This window comes from Malania oleifera, chromosome 8, assembly GCF_029873635.1.
Source record: "Malania oleifera isolate guangnan ecotype guangnan chromosome 8, ASM2987363v1, whole genome shotgun sequence".
In the NCBI taxonomy this organism is placed as follows: Eukaryota; Viridiplantae; Streptophyta; class Magnoliopsida; order Santalales; family Ximeniaceae; genus Malania; species Malania oleifera.
The window spans coordinates 21,008,601-21,035,731 of record NC_080424.1 but is presented as its reverse complement, the minus strand read 5'-3'; the positions used below and the strand labels follow the sequence as shown (position 1 = coordinate 21,035,731).

General features: G+C 36.0%; 1 protein-coding gene across 5 annotated transcripts in view; it reads right to left on the bottom strand.

Moving 5' to 3' along the window:
• LOC131161520 (probable magnesium transporter NIPA6) overlaps positions 1 to 26,826 on the bottom strand; it is a 33,216-nt gene extending 6,390 nt beyond the window's left edge. For 2 of the 5 annotated variants that reach the window (XM_058117338.1, XM_058117340.1), the window contains exons 1-7: positions 26,257 to 26,715; positions 25,957 to 26,157; positions 2,989 to 3,045; positions 2,800 to 2,890; positions 2,528 to 2,688; positions 2,321 to 2,448; positions 1,849 to 1,986 (exon numbers count right to left, since the gene is read on the bottom strand). In XM_058117338.1, coding sequence (XP_057973321.1) covers positions 1,849 to 1,986; positions 2,321 to 2,448; positions 2,528 to 2,688; positions 2,800 to 2,890; positions 2,989 to 3,045; positions 25,957 to 26,157; positions 26,257 to 26,419 — 939 coding nt within the window. In that variant the 5' untranslated portion in view covers positions 26,420 to 26,715. Of the gene's footprint in view, positions 1 to 1,848; positions 1,987 to 2,320; positions 2,449 to 2,527; positions 2,689 to 2,799; positions 2,891 to 2,988; positions 3,046 to 25,956; positions 26,158 to 26,256 lie in introns of all 5 variants that reach the window. The other 3 variants (XM_058117339.1, XM_058117341.1, XM_058117342.1) reach the window with 3 other exon arrangements.
• Between the last annotated feature and the right edge of the window lie 305 nt (positions 26,827 to 27,131).

Below are 27,131 nucleotides of genomic sequence, written 5' to 3'. Positions count from 1 at the left end.
AAAAAATCCAATGGAGAAACCACCAGAGACATCCGAACTTCAAAACTAACATCCCCTCTATAGGAACAATGAAAGAAGTACAGCAAACTAAAAAGCAAAGACAGTTTCTCAACTTCCTTATCATAAGTCCTATGAAACACAAGCACCATCAATAATCAAAAACAAAGAAATTGGCAAATCATGACCCAAGAAAGATCTCTCAAAAACTGATCCACCAAAGCAATGTCTCTAGAGTCCAAATTTCTACACCCCCCTCCTTTTCAGATCTACCAATTATCTCCTAACTCACAAGAAGATTTCTCCTCTTAACCATTCCTACCTAAGAAAGTTCCTCTAAACCCTCTAAAATGGGTAATTGGGGAGGATTCCTTGTTTCAGAATTAGAATGTTGCATTATTTGTCATAATGCTAGATCATATAAATATGGTGAAGGATAGGCAACCTCATTGAAACTAATGTACATTTTCACACCTTCTAAACAGAAAGGAACAACAAAACAGCAAAACAAAGGATACCTTTGAGAAGGTGTTTTTTCTGTGGCATCTTTCCAAATTCCCAAGAATGTGATGCCCATGGCATCTCACTCCCACATTTGTTTGAGCATGGGATATTGATCTGGCGGGCATATTCACATTCCTAGGAATGAAATGCTTCCCATGAAACATGAGCATCCTATTCCCACCCACCCCCATGGGCAAGTTTCATGTGAATCCTAGTTTTTAGACCAAATTGCCCACACTATTTTGGATTTTGGACAATAATGCCCCTATAATATAATCATACTTTATTATAATATTTAAAATAATAAATTATTAATAAAATAAATTTTAAATTAGTATAAAACATTAATTTTTTTTATTAAAAAATATATAAAATGTTAATTAAATATATGTACATTATTTTTAAAATGTCTATTAAAAGTGTAAATATTTATGTTAATTAACATTTTAATTGACATTTGTATTTTATTAAATAAAAGTGATATTATATTTATATATAAACTATTTTTAAAATGTCTATTAAAATTGTAAATATTTAAGTTAATTAACATTTTAATTGACATTTGTAATATATTAAATAAAAGTAATACTATTTTTGTCTTATAAAAATTTCATGTAATTGTTAATATTTCAAAATCATATTGCACTCAATTATTTTGATTAACCAATTATTAATTTTTAAATGTTTTAAATTTATAACTAATGAACATTTTAGGGTACAGATTTAATTAAACACATATTTTTAGAAAGTTTTTGGGTAGAAAAATATAATTATTTTCATGTATTAGTTACACACAAGTCAAGAGTATAATTGGTCATCTTCTTGAAATACCTTCTAGGATTCCCATGAACCAAATATTAACATGGGAATCCTGCGTACATTCTTGAGAATCTTACAACACGAACCAAACAAAATTATTCCCATAAGGCTGGCATACTATTCCCAAGAAAGTGATTCCTAGGAATGCGATTCCAAAGGAATATTCTTTATGCCATGAACCACACGACACCTAAGGATGGTGGAAGAACACATCACCCAACCATTGTCTAAATAGTTGTGGACCAAGAAGGATAGGTTACCATTCAAAAATTTGTGCGTATGCAAGACTCATCCCTCATACTCCCAATGGCAATTTTTTTTTTGCAGTAGCTCTTTTTTTTAATCAGCAAAGATTAATTATGTTAAAAATAGACATCAAGGGGGTGCCACCCAAATACAAAAGAATTTTTTTTTTTTTTTATCAGTATCATGGGAGGATGACATTACATGAATTTGATTTTCACTACTTTTACTTACTAAAATATAGTAGCGTTCATTTATATATATATAAAGAAAGAAGACACTGACCTTGTTTAAATAATTCAGTTGAGTAATAATGCAGGTAATTGCAACCATTAGAAAAACCCATGTCTGGAAGTGGGCGACCTGGCTTGAACCCTCTAGTGTAAGTTTTATGGCAATGCCTATGGCTTTAATGCTCATAACCTGCAAAAATAACACAAGATTAAACCAAAAAAAAAAAAAGGGATGTATCAAACCTTACCACAAGTGGTTGATCTAATCATAGAATATTCTTATTGAAGCTGGAAAAATGCACAAGGAAGAGAGAAAGCATACGCATACATTTTTTTTTTTTTTTTTTATACATCACGACAAAAAGTTCTATGCCATTTGTTTGTTTTTGCAATATTAATTCATCTCAACATATTAACAGTGAATAAATCACAGATTTAGGGGACAATGCAACTCTGCTATGCCTTGGGTTCTGAATCAGCATTCAACAGAAGAACTAAAAAAATAATTAAAAAAATAAACTAACCGTCAAAGATCCAATTATGGAACAAATGCCAATATAAACCATTATATTTGTCTGCCCATAGCGTGGTTCACAATACAACACCAGCACCAGGACTACAGCTATTGCTGATGCTGTGTACAAAAGAAAAGCTGGAAAACATGTCAAAAAGCATCAGTAGGAAGAAGAATGAATAACAATAAGAACAACAGTCAAAGCTCATCAGTTCACCTGGTTGAATTGCTAGTTCCCAAATTTCTTCCACTGAACTCAAACTACGTTCACTAGGTGCATGAAGCACAATCAATGTAGAGCCCACAATACACAAAACACACCCGAGTATTCCCATTTTCCGCAACTTTTCTTTCAATAAGAAATGTGCCAAAACAGCACTGCCAATCAAATTAAGACAGCCAAACCATTATTCATTACAATCACCCTAGATAATTTAGAATACAGACGTTATATAATTTTTTTTTTTTTAAAGTTAAATCCAGATTCACCTCACAATTATACTCAAAGCTCCAAGTGGTGTCACCAGTACAGCGGGTGCATAAATGTACGCTATAAAATTGGCAATTTCTCCAACCACCACTGCCAAAACATGAAAAGGAAAGCAAATATCTAATTTAAATCCATTGACAAACATAATAAATCAGGTCAGAAATCAAAATTGAGCAATACCAACTTACTGGTGACCATGCCGACCCACCAAAGTGGCTCTAACAAATAACCATATCCACCTGAACCTAGATGCCATGAGCAGAAAAATTCATCATTATAAGTATACCAGACTAAAATCAACTGGCCTACAAACTATTCTAAGTATACGGATCATGAGTTTTACAATTAAAAATAATTTAAAAAAGAAAAAAAACATATACCACATCATTGAGAAAAAATTAAAATAAATAACAACAAACAATAACCAGATATTTTCAGGCAAGCCAGAAGAACAAGACCAAGAAAAGCAAGAAGAATAAAGTTCACATTGTCTGGTTAAACCTCATAGATTTAAGCTGTTGTTGACTAGATATGGGGATATTTTGGGACTTGAGGTTATTTAACTAAAAAAGAAAAAAAGAAAGCAAGCAAACATACCAACCAACCAGCCAAATAAAAGGTTTTAATTAGTTGTCATCAATTTCAAACCATTCCACTGGAGATTGATTCTGGTAAGTAAAAAAGCACATCGTCAGGCCCATAGTTGCCTCTGGGGGATGTCTCCAATGCTCAAATTGACAAACGATAGAAGGATGAAAATGAATTAGAGTTGTAAGGAACAGGTATGCATACTTTACTCTGCACCTCATGGCCTCCATTTATAATGCTTGGAGAGATCCTGGGGAATTAGGACTCTTTGTGCCTACCTTAACACACCATGATAAAGCAACATTGGTTGGAGAATAGAGCTTATCCCTCGGTGAGCCATGAGATTCTCATGGTTGTCATGTTTATCTATCATAGAACCAAGGGGGTTGAGCTGGAGTTGGGGCATGATAATTTCAGCCCTGACATACCCCAATGACAACCTGGGCTGACTTTGGAGGTGACCTAGCCAGATTTGGTGGGGAAATGGGTTTGAGCGTCTGGATGTATTCTGTAGAGGATCTTAAGGATTAGTGGGCCCAATCTTGATTTTATCCCCAAAAAAATTTTCCCTGCTCCCAAGGCTTAAGGTGTCAGGCACCTCAGTGAAAGGAGTAACCCAGAAACTTTCTCAGGCAAATTACCTTGGCTAGCTTAGTTTCTCAGCTTGGTGTTAGCTGCTGCACATTTTCCCAGATGATTGCCGTTCATGCATTCTTGATCAGCTTGACTTTAGATATCTAAGGTGGTTAGTCTATTGGCTTCAAGGATTTCCTCAGCTTGGTGGATAAGTCTTATTCATAACAAGTCAGCTCTGTCATTTGGTTCCACAATAGGCCATAGCATTTTCAAAGATGAGCACTGAAAAGTTGCATGTTTTTCCCACCTACCCTGCCTTTGTCCCAGAAACCCTACTAGTTTGTGGCTAGAAAGTTGAGAAATGTCTTTTCAAGTATCTCCTCATATCCAAGGGTAACACATGCGTCCTTTTCATTTCCCATGCAATAATTGTTTCCACTTCTGCAGCCACCCCTGCCCGAGGATAGGGAAGAGGGTACATGTTGAGCCTTCATAGGCCTTTGTGTATAGCCAAATCCAAGCCATCCACCCCATCTTGAATTACGTCGTCAAATGTTTCTATATATAAAGCCTATTTTTCCTCTCTTTCATCACTTAATTTGTTTTGTGCTATTTCGCTGTTGGATTGCTACCAGGCTGCTTCTCGTTTTCTATTTGTCCTTCTCTGCCTTCGCCTTTTCCCATCTTTTCTTTGGTGCATGAAGTGTGGCTGCTTTTCCATGATTTGTTTGTTTTTTTTTAAGTATTTTTTGTTATCCCTTTTTTCACTTTGGACATTAAGTCCCTATTTTAGTTTGGGATTGGTTTTTCCCATGTTCATCTTCTTTTAATAGGGCAAGAGGTGTTCCTTTTTGGTTCAATTGGAACCTTCTTACGCCATGTTGGCCACACCCCTGTTGGAAGTTCCTCGAAATCATCCAATTTCCATGATGATGGAGGGGGCACATCGGGAAATGTGTTATCTAACAACCCAAAACCTCCTCAATTTCCATTGTTATATCTCTAAGATATCCTTAAACAATGATTTTTTGAAGTCAAATCTTTGCCTTCCCCTAGGAAGCATCAACACCTAAGAGTTCTCAAGTGTCAGTATTTGACAAGTTTTGGACACAAACAAGTACCCAACACATATCTGACACAAAAAAGACATGTGCCTAACACTTATTATAAAGTAAACCAAAACAAAACAAGCCTTAATACCACTAGGTGGAACCAGTCAGATGAATCATTGTCCACCAATTTACACAATCGTAGGCCATTTCCTCCGATAATTTGAGGGTTATTAAACCCTTACTCGCTATCTCAGTCTAAGTTATTTTATCTACCCGTACTCTTTCTATTGCCCCTACAAGTAACTAGCTCACTCCTTCGCACTGGTGCACTACTTGGCCTATGTTGCAATGTCCAACCATCTGAGTCGCCCCTTCCTTATCATATCGTCTATAGGTGATATGCCCAACTTACCGCAAATATGTTTATCACTTAATTTATATTTTAACATTATACCACCCATCCACCTTAACATTCTCATTTCAACAACTTTTACTCTTTGGATATGTTGTTTCTTATTTTCCTAGCATTGATCCACATAGCATAGCCTTTTACAATCATCTTGTAAAACTTTCCTTTTAATTTTAAGGGTATTCTACGACCAATAAAGATTCATATCATAGAGATCTAACAAGTATTATGCTAGCTGTCAACTACCTAACGCAACCCTCTTTCTTGACCCAGGCTTCGGACACTTGTTAGAAAGTAAATTAATTAATTTAACTTTTGAAGAACGGGCCCAACACTAACATATTTTGTGCTTTTATTATATTTCGTGCAAATTACTGGTTCTTAGAGTAATGTTTTCCGCATGCTTTATTGAGACTTGCTTGGTCATTCATAGTCATTGGATTTTTTTTCATTGTTGATGATACTTTAATGATTATGTTGAATTTGATGATGATGTGAGTGTCAAGTTATGAAATATGACTCTAAAATTAATTAATTGATGTACTCCAGCCATCCCAAAATCCTAGTTTTGCCTAGTATTCTTGGCTCACTTCTCTTTCAACTTAAAGTTCACCACGTTCAGGTAGGCTAGTGGTATATTACTACATTACTTCCCGACCAGACTACTCATACTCAAGCAGTAGCACCGGTCTTGGTGGTAGGGCAGTAGGAGTCAAGGCAATAGGATCAGTATTAGGAAATAGCTAGGAACGGCAGACTCAAGGCGATGACTAGTAGATCCCTTTCTAATAAAAAATCCCGGCTCGGCTCGGGAAAGTGCTGGCAACAACAGAAAGGAAGAGGTCCATGTAGCTGCTGCTGAGGGAGGCTGCTGCTGATCAAGACAAGCTGGAGGTCTGTATTCAAGAGTCGATATAGTTCTATTCTGTTCATCGTATCAGAGGTTATGTTCCTTTTTGCTCTTTTTTGGGCTTCTTCTCATTCTTCTTTGGCACCTACGGTAGAGATCGGAGGTATTTTGGCCCCCAAAAGGGATTGGCGTTTTGTAAGGTTTTCAAGATGGGCCCTTGCAATCCCAAGTGGAATAGACAATTCTTTAATGCTTTAGACCAGGTTGGTTGAAGCTTTGACTCGAGATGGAAGGAGCTTCTCAAACGCCATGGTCATCTCTTCTTCTAGTTTCATGGTTGACATTTGTTACTTGATCCTATATTTTTTTGATGTCCTAGGTTGCATAGCTCAACAAAGGAACAACTTACCTTACCTAATCTCTTGAGGAGTTAATTGAGGTCTTTGGTGGACCATCTTGGCTTCATAAAACAAATTAGGAACTTCTTGGCAAGTATAGGCTTGCCCTAGTTATGTCTGATTCCCTACCTCATGAAGATAGAGACTTTGCCTTGTTCTCTTCCCTCTAATTTCACTAATCACACATTTTAGTGTCTATGGGCAGAGATGAGCAGCTTGGTTATTTTTAATGCCCTGATGCACATATCCAAGAATTTTAAGGCAAATAAGGACAAATCAGAGGCCAAGCCACCCTACAAGAGATCTCAAGTTGTGTTAGGTAAAGACCAATCAAATCCCTTAACAAACTATCACAATTATGCCAGCTTAAAATCAATTATGGGCATACCTCAATTAGACCTGTCAGGATTCTATATTCATTACAGCAAAAAATACAAAGTCTCAACACGGCAACAAGTTCTAGAAACTTGCATGGAACAAGAAAGCTCAGTGGTTTCAAACCAAACCTCCATTCATCTCACTCTCTTTTCTTCTTCCCTCTTGGCCTTTCCCTTCCTCAAAGGAACTTTGAATAGCTTGTGCCCATCTCTTATTGTGTTGTCGCCTACTTCAAGTTTATGAGTACACTTTTAAGATTATATCGCTAAATTAATCTTTTTTTAAAAGAAGGGCAGCCTAGTGCACAAAGCTCCTACGTATGTGGAGTTCAAGGAAGGAGCGGACCACAATGGATCTATAGTACACAGCCTTACCTTGCACTTTTGCACGAGGCTGTTTCCAAGCCTCGACCCCATGACCTCCAAGTCACACGGCGACAACTTTATTGTTGAACTAATTTAGTTCTAAATAATCTTTGTAAATAAATAGCAAATTTTTCAAGTGATCCATCTCCTAGAGCAGCATGCACACACATTCATGCAGTCAATATTCAAGGCCTTTCTGATGGCAAAAAGCCTTTTCTTGTAAGCAACTTATCAACAACTTCAAGATCAAGCCCAAGGTTTTAAGATGCTTACAAAAGTCACGCTTCATAACAAATGGGGAATATGAATCTTTAGTTCTGGTAATTTACATCAGCCCACCAAGTTTTCATCAAAAGGCATCCAAGGTATGAATAATTTTCACCATCCACTATCTGCCTTGCACAGATATTTAATTTTGTGGAGATGATGTTTTATTAACTGAGTCCATATGAACCCGATATAGGAGAATTGTGGAACTTCAACTAAGAATCAAAGAGGGGTAAAAAGAAACTGAAACTTTGCCTCTCAATGTGGTGTAGCTCAGCATAGTCATGGTAACTTGCCACATGTTTGTTGCAAGTGAAAGAGATATTTATTTATGAATACAAAATTGATACATATTATTGCCTAAGCGCAAATAAGTGATATTCCCACCATGCATTTGACAAAATGTCTAGGGTCTAACCAAATTTTCATTTTTTATTTCCTTTCCCATGCCCATACATTTATGCCACCATGTCCTAGCTATTGCAACATTCTTGTTCGTTAAGTGTAGAGGTGATTTTAATTAATCACATAATCATTATATTTTAAATCCAAGAGGGCATGACCTTTATGTTAGTGTGTGGGGTAAATGGAAACCATTGGATTGGCTCCCTACAAAGTGAGTGAATCTGAATATAGTTACGACAGCTCACCAAATGTTTGTTAGAAAGTGACTGACAATCTTGTAGGCAATCCCCTCCACATATACTTTTTTCAAATAAGAGAAAACTATTTTAAAAACCAAAAAATAATGTCCAAGGAAACAGTCTGTCTGCATGGAAGCAGGGTTAAGGCTGCATACACTGACAACCCTCCTCCCTATCCTCGCAAAGCAGGGACCCCTTGTGGCATGGGGATGCCCTTTTTGGAATAGGACAAGATGTCCTCAAGATACCAAAAGAAGCTAGGACCAGAAAGAAGTGAGTTTCCTCCAATTTTTTGAAGGTCTAACAGCAATAAACCCCAAAAGACCCCTAAAAAGTGGACCCATGACAAAACTAAAAACATCCCATAATAATTTAGGACAAGACACATGGCCCATAAAGATTCTCAAGTTCCTATCAATCCAAAGGGTCCATAAGGTAGCAAAGACTGCTCCGCTCCATGAAGCACACCCTTTCTACCTGAGCCAAAGTCCCTATGCTTCACTAGTAAGAAGTCTCCTACATTCCAAGGTGCCACCACCCCTCCACATATTGTTAATATAGCATGCCTTGGCTTTTGCACATTGCCACTGCCCATCGGTTTACATTAGATATCTTGATTTTTACATTGCTACCTAGATAGTAGAAGGAGAGTTATTGATTACCCATGCAGTATTAAATGCATGGATTGTAAACATTTAGTTATAGTCTTATAATTAAGAAATGGAGCATTATATTGGCACCAAACGTAATCTATAATTTATAATGGAGAGTATCCCAGATTTTCTTTTTTTGTGGCTACATATCTCTATCTTGCTAATCTTGAATATGAACTTAAAAAAAATGCAACTATGCTGGCCCTTAATGTTCTGACAAGTACTAACAAGCTTGCTAGTAGGTACATACAACTATCGAAATTCATTTTTTAAGATTATGATTAAATTTATGGGAAAGGTAGTTGTGTCCTCAAAATGGAGGGAAATTGGTCTACTTGATTAGCCTAATGCTTTGCCAAGTTCGCATCCTCACGGTTTAGTGCCCGCCTTACTACAATGAAAGGTGGCTCTCACATTCATTGCACACATTGTTAATGGTTCACTAAGTGATTGGTATATGACTTAGAAATAATACAAGGACTCTACTCATTTTTTTATCAACAAAGATAAGTATTATAGAATAGAGGTATGGGGATGCCACCCAAAGTACAAAGGAAACAACAAGATAAATACATCCCTTACAAAAAAGTATCAAGGAAATCAAGGATTACAAAGGAGTCCTGCCAATCAACCCAATATGCCAACTAGAGATCGTAGCAATCCACGATCCTTAACAGCTTGATGGGAGAAGCAATTCCTTCGAAAGCTCTTTTGTTCCAAGGGAATGAAGGATAGAGACATTCTTCCTTCCTTGTTTGATCTAATCCCTTTCCAAGCCCATAGTTTACCCTCCACCGTAGCTATAGTGACCAACTTCTGCCTAACCATGGAAATGGCCATGTCCCATATTTTCATAGTCCAAAAGCAATGCAAAAGGACATGATCAATCATTTCTGCCTGCTCCAAGAATAAAAAGCATATATTAGCAAGAGGCAAGCCCTTTTTTCTTCTAAAGATTGTCCATGGTAAGGAACCTCCAACGAGTTGCTTCCCATGTGAAAAAAACAACCTTTGTCAGGGCTTCCACTTTCCAAATTAGTTTCCATGGAAGTTGGTGCTGCACTCAGTCGGGAGCTAAGGTGTTTATAGAATGATTTGACCATGAAGTTTCCATCCTTGCTCAAAACCCATTAGGCTCATTAGAAGGGGCCCGACACTGGATCTTATAGAGATTTCTATAAAATATGTTAAGAGTATCAAGCTCCCAATAAAAAGTATTCCTATTCATGAGAATATTTCGAACCGACCCCTGATGGGTGAACTCTAGGTATTGGCTAATAAGGGCATCCTTGTCGCAAGCTAGCGTAAAGATGGAATGGAAAGAAGAGCTAAGCTAGGATTTGCCACACTAGATATATCATACTTGAAGAACACATCCTCTCCATCCCTCACATGAAAGTAAAATGTGAGAAAATTTCTCCTATCCTCTCTTGATGTATCTCCAAACACCTATACCATGAGCTTCCTTCAATTTTTTAGAGGTCCAACAATTATGATGGAGACCATACTTGATAACAATGACATCCCTCTAGAAGTGATTTTTCTCTATTATGAATCCCCAAAGTCATTTCCCAGAAGAGCCTTATTAAAGATGAGAAGGGATTTGAAGCCAATACTGGCCTTTTGCAAAGGTGGTTTAACCACCTCCCATTTAACAAGATGGTATTTGAAAACCTCACTCATGTTCCCCCAAAGGAATCTTCTTCGAATACCTTCCAATCTCTTGGCTACCGCACTTGGGATAAGGAAAAGAGACAAGTAGTAAGCTAGGAGGTTGGACATAGCACTTTTAATGAGCGTGAGTCTACTTCCTTTTGACAAAAAAGTTCTTTTCAAACCAGCAAGTTTCTTTCCAAACCTGCCATTGATGGATTCTAAACAACCTTATCCTTGAACTTGGCTCCTAAGGGGAGACTGAGGTACGTAATAGGAAAGGCTCCAAGTTTGTGGCCTAAAAGACCTGCAAGAAAAGGTCCCCACAGAATGAATTAGTTGCCATATGAATTAGTTGATATAAATTATGCCATAAATTGATGTCATGATCCTAGCACACAGTTATGAATTGATAAACACAAGCAATAGCTAAAGGCATTGCTATTTAAACACAAAGGTTTGCCTAGAATATTTTGTCATACAATTACACACATAGGCCCAATGCACATAACACAATTTTATTATATGTATACTTAAATCTGAGTTTAATTTTTCAACCTTCTTGCAATCCAACTAAATTGAGTATGCATATTAATTTCACATATGCAGAAAGTGCTTAAATTTGTATAAGTCCATATACTTCTAGTGAATGTCATTACTTTATCATTCATTGGAATGCATTCAGCCTACTTATAAGACTTTATAAAATGTTGGAATCATGTTGAGGACATTATTTATTCCTACCACTTAGACTATTGCTTGCTTGACGAAATGATGGACCAGTGGGTGTACATGATTGACACTCTAATAGGAATAGGTATGGACATGCCAACATAATTTTTCAAATATTACTATTTTCTGCTGAAAAATCTAGGACTACTGAAAATATAGATGTGTGGGGAGCTAGCCACTACCACCAAACAAAAAATATGCTAATGACAACATAAGAATGTGCCTTCTCTTCAGAAATCAATGTACAGGGAAATGGTAACCACTCAAAGATATTTTTTGTCAACTAAATTGAAGGAAGAAGTCAGGAAATATTCATGCCCAGAGTACATATGGCCCATTATATCCCATAATATTAGTTAGGCACTGAATCAAAATCTACTGACAACTGAAAGATGCAGTCTCTTTAATAGTGTGGCTCCTCAAGCTTCGCAAATAGAGGGCAATTCTAATATTCCTAAAAGGGTTGAGCTTCAACTGGAGGAGTTGGCTGCATCTTCTTTGCAAGCAAATGGATTTTTGGATCTTGGTATGCAGGATTCAGTAAAAGCCAAGAATGGTTCAGACAGACCCAGCAGTCCAGATGATGATTCTGCTTCCTTGGTGAGAAAAGTGGGCTAATGAGAGGTTGGCTAGCAAGCATGCTTCGCCTACTATTGATGGGGGAAGGTATGCAAAGGCTCAGGCAGTTTGTGGGGGCGATGTTCAAATTAAGTTTGGTGTTGTGGGGGAACAAAAGCAGAGATATTTTAATGGTCAAAAGAGGGATTCAAATGAAAAAGATATTAAGGATAAGGAGGAAAAAGCAATGGGGAATTGAAGGATGAGGATGATGTCATTAGTGAGTTAGCATGTGATGACATTCTGTTGTTCAATGAATTTAGGGTACAGCATGGGTGTATGTCTAAGTCATCTAACTTACTTGGGGATCTATCGTATGTGCCACCATCTCCAATGGAGAGGTTTGAAGGGAGTTCCTGTTTTTGACAAAGATGATTTGGGAAAAGAACAGCAGGATTTTGCCTACTCCTATGGAAGAAATTAATGGGAAGAACATAGCAGCCTAACACCTACTGGATAAGATGGGTTATGGCTATCTAGTCATGGAGGGAATGAAGTTCATTTGATAGCGCTAGAAAGGTGAAGAAAGGCCAACGGGAATTCCAGTGGGATTAAAAGGGGTTTTCTTAATCAAGTTCAGTTAGTTATTTTATCCCTGTATTTTGTTTTATCCTTTCTTTCTTTGGCAGTGTCTTTTACTTTTTGAGGATTTCTTGCACCCCCTTTAATTGTAATTTCTCATTTCTTCCACAAAGGCCTGCTTATGAAAACAAAGTGGCTCAGACACAGTAAAAACCTTCTCAAGAAGCCTAAACAGAACACAACTCAACCACAATACCAACAATAGACATTGGCGCATCCATTGTACCAACCGGCCAATAGATGGCAGCTTGGCCTCAGTAATGACCTGTTCAGAAGACAAGAGGCCTAAACTGACTACAGCTTGGCTGCTGTACCAACCTGCCATAAGGAACAGAGCAGCACAACCACTGTACTAAATTTCAAAGACAATAGGTCTTAAAAGTTCGCAACTCAACCACTATACCAACTTGCCATAAAGAACAAAGCAACTCAGCAGCTATAAAAATGTTCTCAAAAGAAAAAAGGCTTCAATGCCTGACAATCAGAAGAAACGAGACACAAAGGCACAAGCCTGTTGACCTAACTGGGCTTTTCAATCAGTTTTGGTGATAACAAACAAATGATAATCTAACTCGGAATGGTTGAGTAATGATGTTTCAGGTTTGACAATAATACAAGGATCATTATGGAACATCAAGCTACATTCATTAACAAGTGATCCAAGAGAAGCTCAAAGCAACATCAGATTGATCAATGCATGGGGAAACTAAAACCAACTCAAGCTAAAGTCCAGGGGATTTCAAAGTGACCATGAAGTGGAAGATTTTAAGCTTAGAGTATAAGGTTTTAGGATGAGCAATGTAAGTACTTCAAAGTTAAATATCTATTGAAATATCATTTGAAACTCTTTAGGGGAAAAATATGGACTTAGAGACCTATTTTAAAACCCTGGAAAATGTTTTATAAAAGAACAAAGAAAGAGACCAAAACATATTTTTGAAATGGAAATAAAAAACCAAAAAGCATACTGCTCAGAAGACTGAAGTTACGGCTCAGAAGACTGAAGTGTCAACTTCAGAAAACTGAAGTTTAAGCTCAGTCGTCTGAAGAATTACTTCATAAAACCGAAGATTAAGTTCAATCGTCTGAAGATTTATTGGTGAAACATAGAAACTGGCAGAAGCACCTCAGAAGATTGAACTCTGACTTCAGTCGTCTGAACCCAAAACTTCAGAAGTCTGAATCCTAACTTCGGACTTCTGACCCTGTGCCCAGTTCAAAATTTTCAAAGCATTAAGGAACTTCAGTCGTCTGACCTCGATACCTCAGAAGATCAAACACTGTTAAAGGGCAAATTTTTTAAATGTTTTAAATTTTAAATATCAGTTACTTTTGCCCCAAAATTTCTAAAAACTTGGGAAATACTCCAAGTAAACTTGGGCAAAACGAAAACACTTTTGAAAGCCTACAAATACATGATTTTGCAAATCAAAACATACCAAGAATTGAAAAATATGCTCTATGCTCTCTTGCATTCAAAGTCATTACTTGCTAATTCTCTTGCAATCTGAAAATGCTGACATTCTACATACTGATTTCTCATCTGGAGAAAAGGGGACTTGGTGAATTCTAATCGTGAGCTTCGAATTGTATTTCATCTTTGATATTAAATTCTAAAGTATATAGATTTGAATTGTACTAATCAGCTCTGTGTGTGAGCACTCTTTGACACATCTACTTGCTGTTTCTCTTGTAGTTATTGGACGATTCCAGGCTTGTTGGATCGTTGACCGAACGAGGGAAAACCGTTTGAAGAGGCGGGCTCTAGCCTACTTGAGGAAGCAGTTGTAAAGGTGTTGTTCCACTCGGTAAAGGAACTAAGCTAGTGGAATCCTTTGGTAGTTTGCCAAAGACGACGACGTAGGCTGGGGATAAGCCGAACCTTGTAAATCTCGGTGTTCTTCTCATCCTTATTTTCTGCACCATATATCCTTGTGTATGCTAAGTGCAAGTTGCAAGGCTTAACATCCATATCCAAAGAAGACTCTTGATTTTAGAAAGTACGTTTTAATTAACCGTTTGCGGAAACCCATAAGGGAGTACGTTGGTTAATTTGCGGAAATCTTGATTAAGAGAAGCGCAATAAAATTCCATTCAAAACAGGGTTTTGCAAACAACTACAGGGCTGCTACCAAAAAGCTTAACATTTTTGAATGATTGATTGATTTTCATACTTTGGTTGGTTGGATTGTGTTTTTAATTTTCAGTACTTTGTGGTGTGATTTGGTTGTAATCATTAGCTGATTGATTTACTTTCTTGTTATTGCATTAAAACAAGTAAGAGGTAAAAAAGAGGTTAAAATTTTTAAATAATCCAATTCACCCCTCCTCTTGGGAAAGTTATTCTAATTTCAATTGGTATCAGAGCCTAGTTATAGTAAATCTTAACAAGAAGCTATAAAAAGATCTAATGGCACATATAGGAGTAGCTCCCTTCGGAGAGGGTCAATCCTCAACCCGTCCACCAATCTTTGGTGGACATAACTATACTTTTTTGAAAAAACGAATGCAAATCTATCTTCAACATATGGATTGGAAAGCTTGGGAAGTAGTCATGGATGGAGATCTAATTCCTACTAAAATAGTGGATGGAAAACAAATTCCTAAAGAGAAAAAGGATATGACCAATATAGACTACAAAATGCTTCAAATAAATTCAAGTGCCATAAATGCCTTGTATTGTGCTTTGGACGCTAAATTCAATACAGTCATAACCTGCAAAACGGCCAAAGAAATTTGGGACAAGTTAGAAGCAACATATGAAGGAACGGTAGATGTTAGAGACAATAGGATAGACATGCTAACTAGTGACTATGAAGCATTCAAAATGAATTCAGATGAAACAATCACTAGTATGTATACTAGATTTACTCACATAATAAATTTTTTAAGTGCCTTAGGAAAGACCTACACTACCTATGAAATGATTAGGAAAATACTAAGAGGTATTCCCTCCATATGGGAACCAAAGGTCACTGCAATTACGGAAGGTAGGAATCTTAAGACCACCTCACTAGATGAACTTATAGGTTCACTACTCACCTATGAAATGACATTAAAAGAAAAAAATCCTAAACCTAAGCATAAGAAATCCATTGCCTTAAAAGCATCTAGTAAAAGCTCAAGTGAAGATGAAAGTGAATCAAGTGACCCAGACCAAGAAGAATTAGCATTCATCACTAAAAGACTTGACAAGTTCTATAGGAGAAATAAAAGGTTCCCTAGAAAGTTTAGTAAAAAGAAATCTGAAAAAGGGGAAACAAGTAGGAAAGAAAACAAAAGTAAAAATGATCCTCCTATATGTTATCATTGCAAGAAACCAGGAAACATCAAGCCGGACTGCCCTTTACTCAAGAAGGATAAAAAGAAGAAGAAGGAAGCCATGAAAGCGACATGGGATGATTCAAGCTCAAGCGATACAAAGAACGACTCAAGCGGACAAGAGATAGCAAATATGTGCTTCATGGCAAATGATGAAGAGGTAAATTCTTATTACTCCTCAACGTAATCTAGTAATGAATCTTGTGATGAATCTTGCGATAGTATGCCCTCCTATAAAGAACTACAAGCTGAGTTATTTACCTTACATAAAAGGTTTATTAAAGTCTCCAAAAGAAACATAACTTTGAAAGAACAAAATAAAACATTAATAAAACAACTTGAACCTTCTAAATCCATTGAAAAGGAGAAAGAATCTAGTATTGGAAAATTAGAAGAGAAAATAAAAGATATGACTCAAGAAATAGGCAAAATACAAGTAGATGATCTAAATAGGAAGGATCTAGAAATAATTGAACTTAAAAAGACAATAGAGGATAAAGAGAAAATCATTTATAACTTTACCAAAGATAAAGAAAATTTTGAAAGAATGATTGGACAACAAAGATCACATGGAAATAGAGAAAGAATCGGATATAATGGAAAAACAAATAAAAGAAGTAAAAAGTTGTTGGCCTAACCAGGTTTTTCAATCAGTTTTGGTGATAACAAACAAAGGACATTTTAACTTGGAAAAGTTAAGTTTTGATGTTTCAGGAAAACAAGGATTATTATGGATCATCAAGTTTGATGACCTTCAAAGAGAGTCAACAAGAAGCTTAATATAGCTTAATATTGACCAAAGCAAGGGAAGCTAAAACAAGCTCATGCAAACATCCAATGGACTTCGAAAGCAACAAGGGAATGGATGATTTCAAGAGATTAGCAAATAAGATTCTTAGGAAAACCAATTTAAGTACTTCAAGGGTTAAATATTTATTGAAATATCTTTTGAAGCTTTCTTAGGGATTATGTGGACTTAGAGATTTTCTAAAAATCCCAGAATAAGTTTTATAAAGTTTAAAAGAAAGAGAGCAAATCAGTTTTTGACACTAAAAGAAAAAAAATCAGAAAAGAATTCAGTTCAGATTACTGAACTTCAACTTCAGATGACTGAAGAACATCTTCAGACATCTAAAGAATAAGTTCAGATGTCCAAAGATTTTCTGGGAAGAAACAGCAACAAGCGGTAGCAGTTCAAATGACTGAACTTGAACTTCGGTCGTCTGAACCCGATTCTTCAGTCATCTGAACCTCCTCTTCGGTTGTCTGACCCTGTGTCCAGTTAATTTTTTTAAAGGACTTGGGAACTTCAAATGACTGAACTCGAGTGTTCAGCCATCTGAACACTATTAAACAGGCAAATTTTTTAAAATTTAATATTCTAAATATCAATTGCTTGGGCTCCAAACTTTCTAAAAACTTGGAAATACTTCGAGGAAACTTTAGCAACAAGGAAACTCGTCTGAATGCCTATAAATACATGGTTTTCTAAATCAAAACAAACCAAGTCTTGAAAATCTCTCATAAGCTCTCTTGCTCTCAAAGTTTCATCTTGTTCATCTCTTGCAAACTGAAAGTGCTGTGATTCTGAGATTCTTGATCATCAATTCCTGAAGTTATATTGCTGATTTCTCATCTGGAGAAAAGGGAGTTTGGTGAAATCCTTCTTAAGCTTCAAAAGTGTATTTCATTCTTGATATTTAAACTTTTGAAGTACATAGTTTTGAATTGTACTAACTTGCTCTTTGTGTGAGCATTCTTTGTACACAATCTTCTTATTGATTTTCTTGTAGATTTTGGACGATTCCAGGTTATTGGATCATTGACCAAACGAGGGTATATTGTTTGGAGAATGCGGGCTCTAGCCTTAACAAAGGAGTGGTTGTAATCGATGATTTTTCCGCCCGGTAAAGGAACTGCAAATAGTGGAATCCTTTGGTAGGTTTTGCCAAGGGCGAGGACGTAAGCTATGTTGAAGCCGAACCTCGTAAAAGTCTCGTGTTATTCTTTCTTTTCCCTGCTCTTTATTTTTCAGCAATATTTACAATCTGTGTGGTTGTTCTAAAATTGAAAAACTCTAAGTATTTGATTGTTAAATAGACCAAAAGATAATTTGTTTTGGATTGATCAGCATTGATTGCAGAAACCGAAAGGGACTACGTTGGTTGATCATTCTTAACTTATTAATCTGAAAGTTTGTTTAAAAGCTGAATATTGGGAGGAATTGTGCATAAGATTTTATCTAACACAAAGTTTATACTAGTACAGAAAATTTTCTTATTATTGATTAAGTGGTTAATTATCTTGTTCATTGGTTGAGTTTCTTAATCTTGTGGTTACGTTTAAGTATTAATTGAAGTAATAAAACAAAAGAATTAAAAAGGGATATAAAATTTTAAAATCCCAATTCACCCCAATCTTGGGAAGCTATTCCTAATTTTAAAAGTTATTCATGAGGTATTTTGTTAAAGAAGCAAAGCAGTATGCTAGCACTTCCTCAACCAATATACATGAATATACTACATACTACATGTGCAAGAATAAAGGACATGTGATGTTCAATTGCCCACTCAAAAGGAAATATGTTAAAGTTCCAGGTGAATGGAAAGTTAACAATGGAACTAGAAATAATCCAAAGAAAGTTAAGAAAATTTGGGTTTCAAAAACTAACACCATGAATCCTACATTGTAGGTGTGCTTTAGGACAACACCATCAAGGGAAAAGTGGTACTTGGACAGCGGGTGCTCAAGACACATGACCGAAGATAGGACCAAGTTCACCACACTAAAACAAAAAGATGGGGGATACATGACCTTCAGTGATAATGTCAAAGGTAAAATTGTTGGCATTGGTAAAATAGGTAAAGAACCCTCTCTTACAATTGATGATGTGTAGTTGGTAGATGGTTTAAAACACAATCTTTTGAGTATTAGTCAATTAAATGACAAAGGTTTTGAAATAATTTTTAAGAAAGAAAAATGTATTATTCCAAATCCTAAGAATAATGAAACCTTATTCACAACTCATAGGGTAAATAACGTATATTGTATAAATCTTGATAACCTAGTTAATCAAAATGTGACTTGTTTGGCTGCCATGAATGAAACTAGTTGGCTTTGACATAGGAAACTAGGACATGCAAGCATGAACCTAATATCTAAACTATCCAAAAAAAATTTAGTAAAAGCATTACCGAATACAAAATTTATAAAAGATAAGATTTGTGATGCATGCCAAAAAGGAAAACAAGTCAAAACAAGTTTTAAAAAGAAGAAGTATATATCAACTAGTAGACCCTTAGAACTCTTGCACCTAGACTTATTTGGCCCTACTAGAACACAAAGCTTAGAAGGCAAACAATATGCCTTTGTAATTGTAGATGATTATTCAAGATATACTTGGGTATTGTTCTTAGCAAATAAAGATGAAGCTTGTAACATGATAATCACTCTATGCAAGAAACTACAAAATGAAAAAAGCTATAATGTAACTAACTTTAGGAGTGATCAAGGTAGAGAGTTCAAAAACAAAATGTTGATAAATTTTGTGATGATCATGGAATAAACCATAACTTTTCAGCACCTACGAGTCCACAACAAAATGGAGTTGTTGAAAGAAAAAATAGACCCCTCCAAGAAATAGCAAGAACCATGATAAATGAAAATAATTTACCTAAGTACTTTTGGGCGGAAGCTGTAAATACAGCTTGTTATATTATAAATAGGGTATCTATTAGATCAAGTCTAGATAAAACACCTTATGAACTATGGAAAGGTAGTATTTTAATGCAAATGTTTTATTCTCAATAATAAAAATGATTTAGGTAAATTTGACGCAAAATCTGATGAAGGTATCTTCTTAGGATATTCCACAAATAGTAAAGCCTATAGGGTTTATAACAAAAGAACTCTTACTATTGTTGAATACATACATATAACTTTTGATGAATCAAATCACTATGTCAAAGAAATTAAGAATGATGAAAGAGAAGATATCTCAGAAAAAGAAGATAATCTTGAAGTAAAAGAAGAAAACAATGATGAAACTTCAAATGAAAACTCCATAGAAAACCAAGAACTACCAAAAGAGTGGAAATATGTTAAAAGTCATCCAAAAGATCAAATTCTTGGAGAACCATCAAAAGGAGTAACCACTAAAGCATCATTAAAAAATATATGCAACAATTATGCATTTTTATCTCAAGATGAACCCAAGAACATTGAAGAAACCTTAAAAGACGATTCTTGGATTATGGCTATCCAAGAAAAACTAAATCAATTTGAAAGAAGTCAAGTATGGGAACTAGTGCCTAAACCTAAAGATCGTTCAATCATAGGAACTAAATGGGTGTTTAAAAACAAGAAAGATGAAAATGGGGTAGTAGTTAGAAACAAAACTAGGCTAGTAGCACAAGGATATAACCAAGAAGAAGGCATTGACTACAATGAAACCTTTGCCCCTGTAGCTAGAATGGAAGCAATTAGAATGGTTCTTGCCTATGCAGCCCATAGGGATTTTAAACTATATCAAATGAATGTAAAAAGTGCGTTCTTAAATAAGTATATAAATGAAAAAGTTTATGTAAAACAACCAGCAAGTTTTGAAGACACAAAACATCCCAATCATGTATTTAAATTAACTAAAGCCTTGTATGGTTTAAAACAAGCTCCTAGAGTTTGGTATGAAAGACTAAGCAAATTCCTACTTAATAATGATTTTTCAAGAGGAAAAGTTGACAGCACCTTATTTATAAAGAATAAAAACAAACACATGCTAATAGTACAAATATATGTGAATGACATCATTTTGGAGCTACAAATGAAGAATTATGTAAAGAATTTGCAAATTGCATGCAAAAAGAATTTGAAATGAGTATGATGGGAGAGTTGAATTATTTCCTAGGGTTACAAATCAAACAAGCCAAAAGTGGAACTTTATAAATCAAACAAAATATATTAAAGATGTGTTAAAAAAGTTTGACATGGAAGGAAGTAAACCCATAGGAACTCCTATGAGCACCTCAACAAACCTTGATAAAAAAAAAAGGGAAAATCAGTGGACACAAAACATTTTCAAGAAATGATAGGAAGCCTATTGTATTTGACCGCCAGTAGACCAAATATCATGTTTAGTGTATGCATGTGCACTAGATTTCAATCAGCACCTAAGGAATCTCATCAAGTCGCTGTTAAAAGAATATTAAGGTACTTGGTAGGCACTCTTGATTTAGGATTGTGGTATCCCAAGGAAACTGATTTTGAAATGATTAGCTATTTGGATGCGGATTACGCTGGATGTAAAATAGATAGAAAAAGTACTAGTGGCACTTGTCACTTTCTAGGACACTCACTAGTATCTTGGTTTGCAAAGAAGCAAAATTCCGTAACTTTATCCACAGCCAAAGCCGAATACATAGCTGCCGGGAGTTGTTGTGCACAAACATTTTATATGAAACAACAACTAAAAGACTTCAATCTTGAATACCAAACAATACCAATTAAGTGTGACAACACAAGTGTAATAAACATTTCTAAAAATCCTATTTTAAACTCAAGAACTAAGCACATTGATATAAGACATCACTTTCTAAGAAATCATGTTCAAAAAGAAGATATAATACTTGAATTTATCAAAACAAGTGATCAATGGCCAGATATATTCACAAAACCTCTCAGTGAAGAAAGATTTATAACCATAAGGAGAGAACTTGGATTAATACATAGCAGAGAATGGTGTTAGAAAGAAATTATAAAATTTTTCTGAACTTCAGTTGTCTGAACCTAAATCCTCAGACGACTCAACACTGTAAACTGTAGGTTCAGATGGTTGAACCTAGAACTTCAGACGTCTGGGAGGCTACTGAATTTTCAAATTCAGGATCTGGAAATCTTCAGATGACTAAAGATAATCTTCAGTATTCTAAAGTCGCGGAGTTTAAATATAACAACTCTTAAAAAAACCCTAATTTCAGACATCTGAAGTCTGTTCCATCACTCCTCAGAACTCACCTCTCTCTATCTCCCTTCACTCTCAACCAAAAATCCCTCAATCCGAAGCTCCATTCACTCTTCAAAAGTCAATCTCACGTAGTTTAGGGTTTTCCAATCAAGTTTTTCCGCCTACTCCAATCATGCCTCGCACCAAACAAATGGCAAATCATGGATCTTCTTCAGGAAGGGATGAACAAAATATTGAAAAATGGCTTGTCACACCACAAGCCAAACTTCGTTATCGTGCCTCTCTTGGCACCATTGATCCTATTCTGGGTAAGGTGGTGTTAGATATTTCCTTCTTCACTGCTGAATTTCCTGAAATTCTCCCATTATTTAAAAATATAGGATGGTATGATTTCATAATTCAGCAACCCAAAGGCATCTTTCCTCATCTCGTCAAAATATTTTACGCAAACTTGATTTATGAAAATGGCATTTTTTCATCTGAAGTTAAAGGGAAGAAAATTCTTTTAAATTCTGAAATACTATCTCCTATCTTCAAAATCACTCCAGGAGAATTTGAATGTCCTACTCCCACTTAATCCTGGATTTTGGAACAAGGTTTTACTCCCGAAATCTTTCTCCCATTAATTATGGACAACGAACCCGTATACTTTGGGCATCCTCCGTTGTATAAGCAACTCAATTTAAAAGCAAATTCTACATAAGATAATTTCCTATAATATTCTCCCCATACAAGGTTCGTTCAATCATCTTTCATACATGGAATGTTTTATTCTTTGGTGTCTTCTTAAAGGTAAAAAGCTAGATTTGGCCAGCTTGATTATAAAATGGATGTGTGCCAAACTAGAATCCTCTAGGGTAGTTCTCCCCTACGGTGGCATTCTCACCCTTCTCTTTGCTCATCTTCATATCTCAAGTGCTTCTGAATTCTTTTGTTAAATGAACCCAATATGATCTTTTCAATCTTACCACCTTAAAACAAATGGAGTACGACAAAGGCAAAGAGGGTTGGTATTTTAAGATTGGTAGACCTCAGTGTGCTCCAGCTACCTCAATAGCAGCTCCTCCTCCTCATACATATGATCAGGGATCTTCACAAGATGCACCCTCGTGGTTTTTGTCCTTTCAACAAGACTTCTCCACTTTCTTATCTGAAGTGCAATCTAGGATTCAGAGTATCAAGGAGAAAGTTACCTCACTTGATCAACGCATAACTCGGATTGAGGAACATCAGGCAAAATCCTCTAGGGGTGGTGATCCCATGGACATCAGCTCAGCTCCTCGCAGTGAAGCTGATAGCTCTGAAGCAGACACTGAGGACGAAGAAGAAGGATCTGAGGAAGAAAAAGGACAAGAAGAAAGTCAAGAAGAAGAAGAAGACTAGGAAAATGAAGAAACTAGGATAGATGACAAGCTGATGATGTAGTTCTAAGTTGTTTGCATTGTATGATACTGTTTGAATGTTTTTGAGTTGTTTGCTTGTAAATTCCCTCTATGTGTAAATACATCCTTGCTGTTATAATATGACTCACTTTCCTATTCCTTGCTTCTTTTTGAATAATGACAAAGGGGGAGAAAATATTGTTAGCAAAGATAATACAAAATGAGAGCTAAAAGCTAAGAGGTAATATGCTAAAGGAAAATATGGTAGATAAGTGAAATATGCACATAACTTGTAAAGATGCAAATAAAAATAAATAAGTTACACAAATATCATACTTTATGAGCTAAACAGATTCAATATCATACTTTATGAGCTAAACAAATTCATATTGAATAAAGTGACATACTTGTTAAAAATTACTACATGTTGGATGATATGCTATTTGTTTACTTAAAATTTTTATCATTATTCTTATCAAATGTTAAAAGGACACTTATTGTAAGGGGAAGTTCTTTTTCAAAGGAACTCTTATCTTTGCTTCTTGTTTGTCATCATAAAAAAGGGGGAGATTGTTGGCCTAACTGAACTTTTAAATCAGTTTTGGTGATAACAAACAAAGAATAATCTAACTTGAAATGGTTGAGTAATGATGTTTCAGGTTTGACAATAATACAAGGATCATTATGGAACATCAAGCTACATTCATTAACAAGTGATCCAAGAGGAGCTCAAAGCAACATCAGATTGATCAATGCATGGGGAAACTAAAACGAGCTCAAGCTAAAGTCCAGGGGATGTCAAAGTGACCATGAAGTGGAAGATTTTAAGCTTAGAGTATAAGGTTTTAGGATGAGCAATGTAAGTACTTCAAAGTTAAATATCTATTGAAATATCATTTGAAGTTCTTTAGGGGGAAAATATGGACGTAGAGACCTATTTTAAAATCTCGAAAAATGTTTTATAAAAGAACAAAGAAAGAGAGCAAAACATATTTTTGAAACGGAAATAAAAAACCAAAAAACATAATGCTCAGAAGACTGAAGTTACGGCTCAGAAGACTGAAGTGTCAACTTCAGAAGACTAAAATTTAAGCTCAGTCGTCTAAAGAATTACTTCAGAAGACCGAAGATTAAGTTCAGTCGTCTAAAGATTTATTGGTGAAAAACAGAACGTGGCAGAAGTCTGAACTCTAACTTCGGTCGTCTGAACCCGAAACTTCAGAAGTCTAAACCCTAACTTCAAACGTTTGACCCTGTGTCCAGTTCAAAATTTTCAAAGCATTAAGGAACTTCATTCGTCTGACCTCGATACCTCAGAAGACCGAACACTGTTAACGAGCAAATCTTTTAAATGTTTTAAATTTTAAATATCAGTTGCTTGTGCCCCAAAATTTCTAAAAACTTGGGAAATACTTCAAGTAAACTTGGGCAACACGAAAACACTTTTGAAAGCCTATAAATACATGGTTTTGCAAATCAAAACATACCAAGAATTGAAAAATCTACTCTAAGCTCTCTTGCATTCAAAGTCATTACTTGCTAAATCTTTTGCAATCTGAAAGTGCTGACATTCTGAAAATGTTGATCATCAATCCCTGAGTTCTACATACTGATTTCTCATCTGGAGAAAAGGGGACTTGGTGAATTCTAATCTTGAGTTTCGAATTGTATTTCATCTTTGATATTTAAATTCTGAAGTATATAGATTTCAATTGTACTAATCAGCTCTGTGTGTGAGCACTCTTTGTACACATCTACTTGCTGTTTCTCTTGTAGTTATTGGACGATTTCAGGCTTGTTGGATTGTTGACCGAACGAGGGAAAATCATTTGGAAATGTGAGCTCTAGCCTACTCGAAGGAGTAGTTGTAAAGGTGTTGTTCCGCCCGGTAAAGGAACTAAACTAGTGGAATCCTTTGGTAGTTTACCAAAGGCGAGGACGTAGACTGTGGATAAGTCGAACCTCGTAAATCTCGGTGTTCTTCTCATCCTTACTTTCTTTATTTTCTGCATCATATATCCTTGTGTATGCTAAGTGCAGGTTGCAGGGCTTAACATCCATATCCAAAGAATACTCTTGATTTTAGAAAGTACGTTTTAATTAACCGTTTGCGGAAACCCACAAAGGAGTACGTTGGTTAATTTGCGAAAATCTTGATTAAGAGAAACGCAATAAAATTCCATTCAAAGCAGGGTTTTACAAACAACTACAGGGCTGCTACCAAAAAGCATAACTTCTTGAATAATTGATTGATTTTCATACTTTGGTGGGTTGGAATGTGCTTTGAATTTTTCAGTACTTTGTGGTGTGATTTGGTTGTGATTATTAGCTGATTGATTTACTTTCTTGTTATTGCATTAAAACAAGTAAGAAGTAAAAAGGAGGTTAAAATTTTTAAATAATCCAATTCACCCCCTTTTTGGGAAAGCTATTCTAATTCAAAGCTTCTTTGCTTCAATGGGCCTAGGCATCCCCCAGGTGTGCCTTTGCCTATTATGGTGGCCTTGAAGGGCTGCACACATAAATGCAGAGCCACTCAGTGCTCAAACCAACGGAAATTCCTCCAAGTAGACCCATTACTTCACAAATGTTGTTTCTAATGACAGTTGAACAACCATTACTAGATTTCCAAATCTCATAAATACTTACACCACCACTCCCCCCCCCCGGGGGGGGGATAGGTCCCTTCTAAACCCTAAATATCAATGTTCAAGGAATCTATGACTAACTTAAGCATTGTAGAGGTCTCTCCGAAACCAGCCAGGATCTCCAAACTTCTACTTCTCTTGTTTGCAGGTGATTGCCAACAAGCTGTGGACACAAGGATTGAGGAGTCGTTTTTTGAGTCAGCATAATCCTTTTCCTCCCGAGAATTATACCAGTCAGAATTATTTCTCCAGCTGGAACGGCATACAGAACTGTACACCTAACTGTATGCAAATTCCGTCCAATATAAGTAAAAGACGATTAGACGATTACAAAACTAGGGTATAGCTGCATTTCAAACTAAATCTTGAAACTTCACTTACTGGCTCGAGGACCCAACGCGCCGGCACGCTGTAAACCCTTCTTCTTGATGATGAAGCTGGATCCAATGAACGCACTAGAGGCGATGGCAAGAACAAAACCTTTAAGATTATCGGTGGAAGAGGAGAGCACGGATTCTCCCGGGGTCACCAAAGAAGCAGCCATCGATGACTGGGTGGTGCAATTTTCATCTGAATTTGAGAAGGACGAAGTACTGATGAGAGTTCATTCGAAGTGGGTGATGGGGTAAGTGGATGAACTGGAAGCCCCGCGCTGAAGGCGAGCATGCAGAGACTGTGAATTGATGGAGATGTGAATCGAAAGTGAGAGAGACGGGAAAAACAGGAGCAGGAGGAGGCCGAAGAAAATCAGCTCGTCACCTAACGGTCCGAGAGAGACAGAGGCTAACTGCTCCTTGCCAGCTTATTTATGGGTTTATTTATACCAGTCTTTGGATACGCGATCGCCACAGCAGCCTCATTTGCTTTTTAAAAAAAATAATAATAATTTTTCTTTTTTATTTTTTTTGCATTTTCACTTCTATTTCCTTGGATGAATTTGAGACAAGTCACTCCAAGGGTTTAGGTGTTGGGAAAGCATTAAACTCTCAAATAAATGAGTGAATTCCAAAGTTCTTAGTTGTCAATATTTATTTAATTGAGCTTGACTTTTAGAGCTCCTTTCTTTATTATACTAATTATTTGCTTCATTTACATATTTTGAAGGTTTCGAAGCTGATCTTCGAATATCAAAATACCTTTAATCTCTTCTTTTAAGGATCTTTTGACATCTTTTGTGGAAGTGTGGGGTCAATTTAATCAAATTCAAACAATCCTTGATTAACTAAGAAAATTAATTGAAGGTTTTCTTTCTCTTT